Here is a 12794-nt window from a genome sequence, read left to right on the forward strand (position 1 = left end):
TTCTGTTAGCAATTCATGTATTCCTCTACCAAGTGAAAGCAGTGTTGTAATAAATACTTCTGGAGTTCTTTTTTAAATTTAGCAACAGAGTCCTGAGTTCATAGTTTTGGGAAGTTTATTGTAAAGCATGATACCCGTGTATTTATACCCTTTTTCACATAATACATTCCTATGTTGTACAATAGAAAAGTTTCGCTTGTTTCTTGAATCATGATCATGTTTTTCTTCTACCCGCGTAAGGACATCCTCTAGGTGTCTCTTTACAAATATCAGTAGATTTAAAATATCAGTAGTATTACTCTACTAAAGTAGTAAATTTCAGTTTTACTTGTAATTTCATACATGTTATTGATGTAATCTAGCATTGGGTTATTTTCTACTTTTTTCTTTCTTTTCTTTAGTAAAATGTCCGGATCACAAAATCCTTTTCAATCTGGATTTGCGAATTCTCCCTCTAGCTCGATGAGATCGCAGTTTGGTGCAACCACACAGATCCCAAGTCTGATTGCATCATCTCCTCAGTCAGCAACAGGTAAGTGGTTTCAATTACTAACTCTAGCATACAGACACTGACGAAAGTACTGCTGAAAGGCTGGGAGGGACACGAAGCTATAGTCTGTTAAATCAATTTCTGAATAAGCCATATTCGAGATTTCATGTACAGGGCTTAATGTGTCGATATTCATAGTTAGTTTGGATTATTCTTAGTAATTAATTAGCAAGCAAGCAAGTAGTTTTAATTAATACCATATATAGAGTTCAACCTCTGTGCAACGGACACCTATGGAACATGATTTTTCATTAAATATGAGTTGTCCGTTTTGACTGCAACAGAAAAGAATAACCCGTTTATAATAACGTCGCCCTCGATTTCATTTAAGAACATCAAAAAAGACAGGAAAAATTCCGCCACTTACTGGCAAACGTAATTCCAACACAAAAGATTTAGGTGAAATAAAATTCACAGCCAATAAAATAACAATTTCTAATGTCATATTTAATTGTCACAAGAAATAGCCACCCAACAGCAGAAAGCGGAAATTTCACAGGCGATAAATGCTCCGACTCATTCTAAATACAAGGGTTCTCGGTTAAAATTCCAGTAGAACACGGAAGAAGCTGAAATCAGGTAAACAGTACAGGTCGTATAACCCAGAATCTATTTTACAATTTGACTACACAACGAGTTCCACAGAAATTTAATGGGATCTTTAATAGTTTGTTCAATTGTAATACCGAAATTCACATCTTCCGTCTAAAAGGCGGCAAATTTCATTGAGGACTCCACAGAAAGAGAAAAATTTTTGAACGAATGTCAATTTGTATTAAGCTTTAAATCTCAAACACTCTTTCACATAGAAACCATACTTAAAAGAAAATTCTTACGGAGTTTAAAGATTAGCTCAACCAAAAACAACTCTTGCTGCATTAATTTCACCATCATATATAAAAACTCTTACAAAAAAAAAAAAAAAATCCAAAATAAACAATATATCCTGTCTCATCATCAAAAATCCGCTGAACAAAGTCATTAGGAAAGCAAGCACTGTTCTCGAGGAATCTTGGATCATTGACCAGGCTAAAGCTAAATTTCTTAAAGTAGACGCCTCATAATTACGGTTAATTTTTGAACTTCCAAAAATTCACAAAGAAAACTTTTCTTTAAGACTTCTGATCTCTAGTAGAAACCATCCTACTTCAAATAGGCTAAGTCATTATCATCTTTGAAAACATCACAAGTTCCATACACTCCATCAAAAACAGTATGGAAGTCATTCCAGACATCAGATCACTAGTTAATGCAGATGATTTACACCTAGCTTCGTTGAACGTCACAGATATATTCAATTTTATACTGATCAATTTAGTCATAACCTGCAAACAGAGGAAGCTAAGAAAAAAAAAAAAAAAAAAAAAACAAGATATCCGATCTCATGAGTTACGAAGTTACAACAGTTCTCAAATCCTGATTCTAAAATAGCTGTTTCCAATTTGAAGAACGTGTCTACAAGCAAACAAAAGATCTTGTAATGGGAAACCCGTTACCTCCTCTTCTTGCTAAGATCGTAATGGACCAATTCGAAACCAAAGTCCTTATCAGAGAGAAATACAGATTTGTTAAATGCTTCCGGTATATGGACAAAGGCAAGAACATCTCTGATATAGTCAAAGAATTTATCAGCATTCACGATAGTATGAAATTCATCACAAAAGAAAAGTCAGAAAACATGATTTTTTTTTTTTTTTAATTCACATATACAGGACAGACAGAAAAATTTCTGCACTTCGTTCTGTAGTGAAGAGGGTATGCAAGAGGGAAGAAAATTACAGGAGAATTGGCTTTAACTCCCTTCTACACCACTAGCCGTCAATAGAAATAAGCGGGAGATCTAGCTCGGGATGATTGACTACTGGATCGGACGGCTGCCTCTGAGATAAAGGCATGGATAAACAGTAATGAATTTAGCGATATAATTTTCTAGAAGAAAGAGACTAGGTTTGGAAGGAAATTAGGTGTATGATAGAAATACCTTCATTGCGACGTCTGGGTGTAGAGCTGTTACTCCTCGAAGATCGGGCTACGTATCCAAAGACTTGGTTCCTTCCTCTCTCAAGAGACCTAGCCGTCAGTTGGTCTCGAACCGTTATAGAAGTTCTCCCTTGTGGATCAAAATCTCGACCACTGGCCAACTGCAGCTCCAATTGCCATTCCAACCCCCAATCTAACTCTCCAAGCGGAAGTCTTCGGTCCTATTTAACATCGGACCCAGGGCTCGACGACTATTACAAGTGAGCCAAGTAGCGAGTCCCAGACGTCACGGGAGGTGTAGTATGAGATCGTGGGAGGAATTGGGAAAAAAAAAGTCTCTCAAACATCTATTTCAAAACGCAAAAACAGTCACATAAATTATATCACAATTACAAGGTGCTGAATTAGCAAAACACAGAACAGTCGGTCGCTGGTTCTTTAGAGCATCAGTCCGCATCTTGCGCCGCTACATAAATACATAATAACGAAGCAAAGGTCTCTGTCCTTTCCCAAAATACACTTAATCTCACAAACCCAAACAGAACGAACCACATTATTGTTAGCTGAAAAAAATATGTTATTACAAAATCAATCAATCAATTATAGTTCGATCATTAACAGCCTTTAATGTGGGCGCTAGCACCAACACACAGATCCCTTTACAGTAGGAAAACAACAGCTTCAGATTGTTGTTCACAAAAGAATCGGGACATTCACATCACATCAAGGTTAACATTTGGAAAAGTTTCTTCCTAACAGCCTTCAGGTATTCTAGAAAAGAAACAGAATTTAATAAAAACATCAGAATACTGGTTGATGGAGGCAACAAAAACGGCTTTGACACACACGCTAGAAAAATAAAAAAGATCGTTTCCGTAACTCTCTGGACAGGCATTTCTGAAAAGTTAAAGAAAACAGGCAACAACTTTGGAATTGAATACTCGTTAAAATCTTTTACTACGTAGTTTCGAAAATTTCTTATCAACATACAGAAATTATTTATTTATTAACGAGCATGATTCCAGATACAGCTAAAGATATACCACATTGACTTGACACTTAGTCTTCCGCACCAAGCGCTGCTATCGGCTGAAAGAATTCCACTCCCTTTCTCTCGCTTAGCAACAGCTGAACCCTTATTGGCTCAACGCGTGGGTGTGTCGAGGGTTGAACTTTAGTTCGCATTTTTGCCACGGATCAAGACATTTTGGCAGCACTATAAACGCCAGTTTACACTGGAATATCTAACAAATCTAAGAGATGATGACATAATAATAATAACAACAACAATATCAAGTAATAACAAGAAAGGTTGACAATAGCTGACTAGAATTTATCCATTAAAATGACGTCATAGTGCGGAGTTATATGCAGTTTCAGAATTAAATAAATCTATGGGTGTATGTGACATTTCGTAGAACGTTGAACTAATGAAAGTCTAGGTCGTACTGTATGAAAAAGGTATGCGTTACGTGTTTGTCTGAAGGAAATTCGGAAATACAATTCTGAGAGTAGCGTTTCGGACCTGAGTTGACCGTGTGCGATTTTATACAGATATTTGAGATCACTGATTTTATAACAACTGTCAGGTAGTTGAATATTTAGTGGTTGTAACAGTGCGTGTTTTGTCATCACACGTGTGCGAGGTACTCTAAGGCGTACTATTGTAAGGAAGAAGTTTAGAACTGAGTTTATCCCGGATAGGTTTGTAGGAGCTGATATTGTCCAGATAGGTGAACAATATTCCAATTTAGGAGAAATTATTGCTTTGTAGAAAGTCGTTAAATTTCTGTTAATCTCTACAGAAGTCCTAAAAGACACATCAAATGCTTAGTGATAGTGTTTATATGTTCTGTGAAAGTTAGTTTTGTATCAAAAGTAACTCCGAGATCCTTATGGCTATTGATTCTCGTGATGGGCAAACAATTTATGTTGTATGAAATGTGTACAATATTTTTCTGTAGGGAAAATGTTATGGATTTACTCTTATTGGGATTAGCTTTTAGCAGCCATATGTTAAATCGGAAGGAAAAATTATCTATGTCGTTATTTCAAAGACGAATTGACTTCTCTAGGAATCTACAATATTTCGTAAGAATGTAACGAACTCTATGATAGTATAACATAGAGGAACATTTCAACTGGGGTCAAAGACCATATCAAATACGCCAGAAAAAAAAAGAAAAACAATACTTCGGATGTATCGAAATATCTGTAGGATATAGCATAACATAGAATGTACTACGGTTTTATATCCATGTTCCAGTAATACAGAAAGAAACTTTTTTGAGTTTGTTTTTATCAGGACCAAAAGGCGTAGACTCAATTTTGATAAGGGCAACCTAGATCATAGATGGAACATTATAATCAACGGGTATTCATTAGTATAGATATATCTAATCATCAGATACTTTTAAGACTATTTAGTTGAGATCTTAAATTACTGTTCAGTTGATTTTTCAAACTACTCAGCTGAAAACTCAAGTTATATAGATTGGAACAAGCGTTGGAAGAAAGTAGCTTTCCACATGATTAGTGAATGATGGATGCAGATTCTTCTCCGTTGTCATTGGTGAATATTCGATCTGCTCTATCCATATTTATATACATCCTTTCATTTCATATATATATATATATATATATATATATAGTCCAGCAGAAACAACCTACCATTTTCAACAGTTGATAGCGCAGTGAGCATACAACCGAGCAGGATAGAGTGTAGCAGGAAGGATGCCACTTTAGTTACAATGGAGCGTTGGACCAAGACGCATCGCACTTTTGCGACTGAAACGTTTCAAAAGTGGTGACAGTGTGGTAGCTACACAGCGGGAGTTTCGATAGCACTACAACATTAAGAAACATGGAAGAGTACCAGAACGGTACATCATTCGGAGGTGGATTAATCAGTTTTGTACTACAGAAAGTGCCACGAATAAAAACCCACCGGAAAAGCCGAGGACAGTGTGGACACCAAAAAACATTGAGAAGGTACAGAATGCTATTGACAGGAGTCCTAGGCGTTCAGTACACAAGCATGATACGAGGGTTGCTATATATATTTCTGGCCTAGGCAACACTAAGTGTTGCCAGGTGCAATCTGACATTTCCATTGGAAAGTTTGACATTTTGTAGCATAAATGTACTCAGAACTTTTTGACTTACGACAATTTTTTTTTCTTTTACAGGTACTTGAAGAAATCAACTTGGCAAAAAAATGGAATTAACTCGTGAACATTTTCGTGCGATCATTTTTCACAACTTTCGACGTGGATTATCACGACAAGAGTGCATCGATGAACTTAAATCTTTGTATGGCGACGAAGCACCATCCTATAGCACTGTGAAAAACTGGTACAACGAATTCAATCGTGGCCGACGCTCGCTCAAAGACGAATTCCGTGAAGGTCGTCCAAAAACAGCCGTTGTGCCAGAAAACATCGATGCCGTACGTGAACTGATAATGCAAGACCGTCATGTGACTTACCGTGAGATAGAGGCATGCCTAGGCATTTCTTCCACCAGCATACATTCGATATTGCATGAACACCTGGCCGTAAAAAAGGTTTGTTCTCGTTGGATCCCGCACAATTTGACAATCGCTCAAAAGAAAGCTCGTGTGGATTGGTGTAAAGAAATGCTGAAAAAATACGATCGCGGTGCTTCAAAAGACGTTTATAAGATCGTCACAGGTGACGAATCATGGATCTATGCGTATGAGCCCGAAACAAAACAGCAATCGACCGTGTGGGTCTTCCAAGACGAGCCAAATCCAACGAAAGTTGTTCGTGGAAGAAGCACTTCGAAGCAAATGGTCGCCTGTTTCTTCGGCATAACTGGTCATGTGGCGACTGTTCCGCTTGAGCAACGTAGGACGGTCAATTCTGAGTGGTACACCACCATTTGTTTGCCTGAAGTCTTCGGAGAAATTCGAAAAATGAACAAGAGAAGACGAATCATTGTGCACCATGACAATGCGAGCTCTCACACATCGGCTCAAACCAGCGCATTTTTGACCGGCCAAAACGTCGAAGTGATGGGTCATCCGCCGTACAGCCCTGACTTGGCACCCAATGACTTCTTTTTATTCCCACACATCAAGAAAAAAATGCGTGGTCAACGATTTTCGTCGCCAGAAAATGCTGTTGAAGCATTCAAAAACCATGTTTTGGAGGTGTCTCAATCGGAGTGGAAAAAGTGCTTCGAAAATTGGTTTGAGCGCATGCAAAAGTGTATAAATCTTGATGGAGAATATTTTGAAAAACAATAAAACCATTTTCGTTGATAAATATTCGTATTTTCATTATTAGGCCAGAAATATATATAGCAGCCCTCGTATACATGTCAGAGAGAAATTTGCGCCGCGTTCTCCACAGCAATTTAAGTTATCGTCTGCACAAAATGCATGTGACACATAAGTAGAGACACGATTTTGTGGTAAATAAGAATTCGTAATTTCGTTATAAAAAAATATGCGTAAAGCGGGATAAAATCGGTGAATAAAAATTAAATGTAAAAACACTATTACAATTACAATTAGTTACCTTTTATTTTACCTTAATTTCCACTCATCAATCATGACATGAGCTCATGCATGACTATACTAAACAATATTTGAGTTTTTAAAAAATAACACTAAGCATCCTCATTGAATACAAGTATCATTTAAAGAAAACACACACACAAAGAACATTAATAGAAAAAAATAACTTTAGTGTTCACAATTCACTTCTGCAAATAACAACTAAGCATTGTTTCAATGTTTTCTGGTGTTAAATTTGTTCTTTATTACGAACAGTCTAGTCTAACATTACAAAATTTACACATAACTATTTTTTGACGTACATCAAAAACGTAGTAACCATCATCTTTAAATTATTGTGCTCTATCAAAACATGTGATTTTCGGCTTTGTACCGTTGCTTTGCCGTTCAGAAGTACACGAGGCAAATCTGGGACCACAATCGTTGCTGCCAAGAAACAGACAAACTGAGGGCGGGGGCAGTACCATGTTTCATTGTGGGAGAAAAATGATGACCTAGTAGCGTTTACTCACGATCAAATATGCAGAAGGGAGAAATAATGTAATGAATAAATCGTAAAAGCGTCGAAAAATTGTCACTTTTGCGTCAGTTTCATGGAATATCGAGACTTGTTGCAAATTTCGCTAATTCGACAAAATTTCGCGTTTAATCGCGAGCGTTATATGACCTAACAAATAGTGAAAAAGTATATACTTTAGGTACACAACATTTTCATACAAAACTGATACATTTCGCGTTTTCGCGTGTCACCGAAAAGTCATGTCTCTACACATAAGACATCCGAGTGCGACTATACTTCCCGGAAACTGTTCAATACAGATTTTGTCTACCTATTGGACGAAAATAGAGACATTCTTCCCGACTTTATTATGTCGGATGAGGCACACTTTGAACTGACAGGCCATGTCAACAAACAAACCATGCGATAATGGAGTAATGTGAATCCACAGAAACTCTACGGAAAAGTACTCCATAGTGCAAAGATTACAGTTTGGTGCGGTGTTTCGGCTTCCAGGATTATTGGACCCTACTTTTTTCAGGTCAGCACGAAAACTCAATTTCAGTCATCACTTTGGAACGTTACAGAGGTTCTGACGACTTTCGTGATTCTGAATTACAGAGACAGAATGTTGATTTATCATCAGTTTATTTCCAGCAAAATGGAGCAACTGCGCATACTGCTCGAGAAACAATGGCAATGTTGCGTACGGTGTTCGCGGTCAGAACCATCTCAAGTTTTAGGGACATACCGTGGCCAGAAAGATCTCCAGATGTGAATGCTTGCGATTTCTCTCTGTGGGGGCACCTCGAGACCCGAGTGCTTGCATCACGTGTCCCCAACTTAGAGAATCTGAAGCATCGCATCAGTGAAGAGGTCAGGACAGTTCCACCTGCAACGCTGGTGAAAGTAATGAACAATTTCGTTCGTTGACTTCGTCAGTGCATCACGAAAGACTGAGTTTATCTCACAGATGTAATTTTCAAAAAATAAACAAAAGATATCCAAAACAAAACATGACCTGAGTTATTTTGTCATAAAAGAGTAGTATGTTATTTATCAATTACCACTCTCGTCGTTTACCTTCCCTATGTAGTGTTACTGTAGGACCTATAATAAAATGGTAAATTGTTTCTGCGAAACTTTACACTACTAGAATACCCGTTCTTCTCATGGGGAAAATACGTTTTACTTTGGACATGAAGGCTGAATTTGGATGTAAACTGCATCGAAAGTGTTACTGTTCGTCTCACGACCCAAAAACTATAGATTCGACACTAATATCGATCATTTTCGATCATTTTTATACATCCCCTCCTGCCCTTCCCGTAAGTTGCACCGTCAAAGTGAAATGATAAAAGTCATCCGAGGCCGGCATCTCATCTATGGTGAAAATTTGATCGAGATTGGTCTCGTGGTTCAAGAGCTAGAAAGTCACAAACTTAATCACTCTCATTTATATATATATATATATATATATATATATATATATATATATATATATATATATATTATTCCTGAGTAGATTATACTATGTTTTGTCAACTTTAGTAGTAAGTGTGATCTCTATAAGAAATAATTCGTAGGTAGTTCTATTTCGAAACACTGTATAAGATCTCAGGTTCGAACCCTTGTAAGTACATCAATTTTATATAACGATACTTCCGTCATATATTGAATTCCCAGGTCTACGATTTATATCATACAAATTGTGACAACACCAAAACACTCTGATTATCTTAACAAGTTTAACATTTCTTTCTTTCTTGGTAATTTCTATTATACAATAATCAAACAATACATAGTATATTAATGTTTATAATCTATTAAAGAAAAGAAAATTACATGACTGGATACTTGTGACCAGTCAAACTCCTTAACGTTATACCTTTTACAACAACAAGACACATTTTCAGCTGTATTGGCTTGTAGCCTCCGTCAGCTACGTCAGTTAAGGGCTAGAACTGTCTATGTGCAGAACATTCCGACAAAATAAACCCTAATTGAGCTTCTCTGTATATAGGTATGGTAACCCAACAACCTTTCGGTCAGATGCAGCCTCAACCACAACAACAGTTGGGTCAACCTCTGCAACAGTCCACTCAACCACAACAACAACAGCAACAACAGCAGCAGCAGGCCCAACAGCAACAACAACAGCCAACTCAGACAAAGGAGTTGAACACTGCTTCTCTTTGTCGTATTGGACAGGAGACTGTTCAAGATATTGTGTCTAGAACACAAGAAGTTTTCCAAGCTCTCAAGCAAATTCAGGTTGGTACATTTATAACCAGTGTGTGATTCTCTGTATCTAGAATTTAGCACTTACATATTTGGTATTTATGAGCCTGAGTTCAGTTTCCGCTGGTGGCATTTTCTTTGCATTATTGAGTTACAGTGTTAACATTATGGAGCTCCTTAAGCCAAGGAACAGAGCAACAAATACACTGACCACATATCGTCAAGGTGAACGTTAGCAGGGTGTCTGTTCTTACTTGAAATACTGGAAATTTGTATCTCTTACTTGAAATACTGGAAATTTGTATCTCTTACTTGAAATATGGGAAATTTGTATCTCTTACTTGAAATACTGGAAATTTGTCTCTCTTACTTGAAATACTGGAAATTTGTATCTCTTACTTGAAATACTGGAAATTTGTATCTCTTACTTGAAATACTGGAAATTTGTATCTCTTACTTGAAATATGGGAAATTTGTATCTCTTACTTGAAATACTGGAAATTTGTCTCTCTTACTTGAAATACTGGAAATTTGTATCTCTTGCTTGAAATACTGGAAATTTGTACCTCTTACCCTAATTACTAGAAATTTGTACCTCTTACCCTAATTACTAGAAATTTGTACCTCTTACCCTAATTACTAGAAATTTGTACCTCTTACTTGAAATACTGGAGATTTGTATCTCTTACTTGAAATACTGGAAATTTGTACCTCTTACTTGAAATACTGGAAATTTGTATCTCTTACTTGAAATACTGGAAATTTGTACCTCTTACTTGAAATACTGGAAATTTGTACCTCTTACTTGAAATACTGGAAATTTGTACCTCTTACTTGAAATACTGGAGATGTGTATCTCTTACTTGAAATACTTGGAACTTGTATCGACACTGGAAATACTAAAAATGTACTAGACATTATTATGTAATACTGAGAAAGTGTAAGAATTGCCTTTGAGACCCTCATCTTCTGGGCTAACTGACCAATTATTGAAAAGCTTGCCGCTGATGAGATCAAAGAACTGGAACTGAAATGCAAAGCTGTGCTCTAGCTTGAAAAGAGGAAGCAGAAGCTTTGGAAACAGAAATGGTCACCTTGAGAAAAAGAGGTAAATCTTAACCTGAAAATGTTATCTTTTAACTTATTTTATATGTAGTTTGTATACATTTAATATTTGTGAAGTGTCAAGACAATAGGACATCTAAATATGTAAGCATGAACATTAAACATGTTATTCTTTAATATTTGTTGTTAATTGGTCTTGTACTTAAGTGTACAGAAGTAAAGCCACAACTTCTAGGGGCTATGGCGACAGCGGCGGCCATCTTGGATTTGGGTTACATTTTTGAAATGGGAAGGGGATCATGTCACATATCATTTTACAATATCTTTTTCTGGGAATACACCTGTGCAATCCGTTTTGCGAAATCTTTATTTGTGTAAGAGTTAAAGTTTGGGACACTTGTCAGAGTCGGCATTACAGCATATGCTCAATATGACTTTCATTGCGCTGGATACACAACTGGAGTCTATTTTGTCAGTCCTGCTACACACGTCATAGGGTATGTGGGTCAACAGAGGTACATTGGTTATATATTCGTAAAAGAGTTCTCCAGTCATTCATCCCGACGAAATTTTTCCTATTGGCCAGTCGTCAGGCACATTTTGCACCACTCACCTGGAATGCGAGCATACGGGAACACTATATATGGCAGGACAGTACCATTGGCACTCACAGTGAGAGATCCGGTGATGGAGTCGGTATCTGAACCTTAAATTATGTTATACTTTTTTTTTTTTTTTTTTTTTTTTTTTTTTTTTTTTTTTTTTTTTTTTCGTGGTCCAATCACTTTAATAGTCTCTGGATTCAACTGTAATGCGGCTTCGTCGCAGTTGAAAACACGAGAGGAGCCCTGAAGAACTTCAATCAGCTTTTTGTCTTCCATTTGTGGTTGTATTTCGTTACACCAGTTACGAATTTGCGGAGACATTCGCACGCTGGCTTGTGAGCTGCTCAGGTATTCATTCAGCTAATTCAGAGTGACGCCCCATAAATTATTCATACCAATGACGGCCAGGTTTTGGTGAATGGATTTTGACGTTTAGAGTTCAATACAATTTTCTGAACTGTTACTAAAACATCTTTCGTTAACGGGAAACCACGCTTTGCAATCGAAAGTACCCAATCAACAATACGGTTTTCTTCGGTCTCAGTAACTACTGTCTGTTGCCTCATTTTCCTACCCTCTGGAGTCCTTCCTGAACACTTGTATTAATAAGGTTGTTCTAGAAACCTCGAACGGTTTGCTTGCAGTTGCATATGATATTCTATTCTCTCTGTTGCGATTGCCTTCGACATTGCACTTTGGATTTGGTTTCGATTTACCTGGAATTACATTTGATAATTTCTAGGCTTATCCATGGTTGGCAATTCTAAAGAAACAAAGTAGAAATTTTCCTTAGCTTAATTAGTGTAAAGCATTTACAGTAAACATAGTTTTTTTTTTTTTTTTTTTTTTTTTAACTTAATGGTTACTGTAGGCTACTCTACCCGTGGCAACGTGCCAAGTAAGAGTAATGCAGATTAAGGGAAGGCACTTGCTTAAAAGTCACACTTAACGCTCAAAGAGACAAAGGAAAATAAAGAAAAAGACGTAGGAGGACTTAACCCCGTACCAAGAGGTATTTACCACTTCCAGAAAAAAATTTAAAAAAGCAAGGTCGGTTCTCTGTTAATCACAAAGGTGTCAACCCAGGGCCTTTCGAATTATAACAAATCACACTAACAATTCAGGTGTGCCTTGGTAAATAGTTCGTACAATTCTTCTGCAGTAGCCTAGTAATTGACACTCCTTGATCTAGTAATTGACACCGCCTGTCAACTACTGGGATTTTATAAGAAATAATGTTTTTAACTTTATCAGTCAACTTAACTTCAAGGAAATACGCGGTATACAAATTTCTACTGATATTTATTGAGC

General features: G+C 36.9%; 1 protein-coding gene across 1 annotated transcript in view; it reads left to right on the forward strand.

Annotated features, from left to right (window-relative positions):
* Positions 1 to 12794, forward strand: part of LOC145683661 (uncharacterized) — a 77193-nt gene that overhangs the window by 27153 nt on the left and 37246 nt on the right. The window contains exons 2-3 of the mRNA XM_081755000.1: positions 402 to 532; positions 9596 to 9846. Coding sequence (XP_081611126.1) covers positions 402 to 532; positions 9596 to 9846 — 382 coding nt within the window. The remainder of the gene's footprint in view (positions 1 to 401; positions 533 to 9595; positions 9847 to 12794) is intronic.

Source organism: Thermobia domestica, chromosome 4 (genome assembly GCF_964235325.1).
Source record: "Thermobia domestica chromosome 4, izTheDome1.hap1.1, whole genome shotgun sequence".
NCBI lineage: Eukaryota > Metazoa > Arthropoda > Insecta > Zygentoma > Lepismatidae > Thermobia > Thermobia domestica.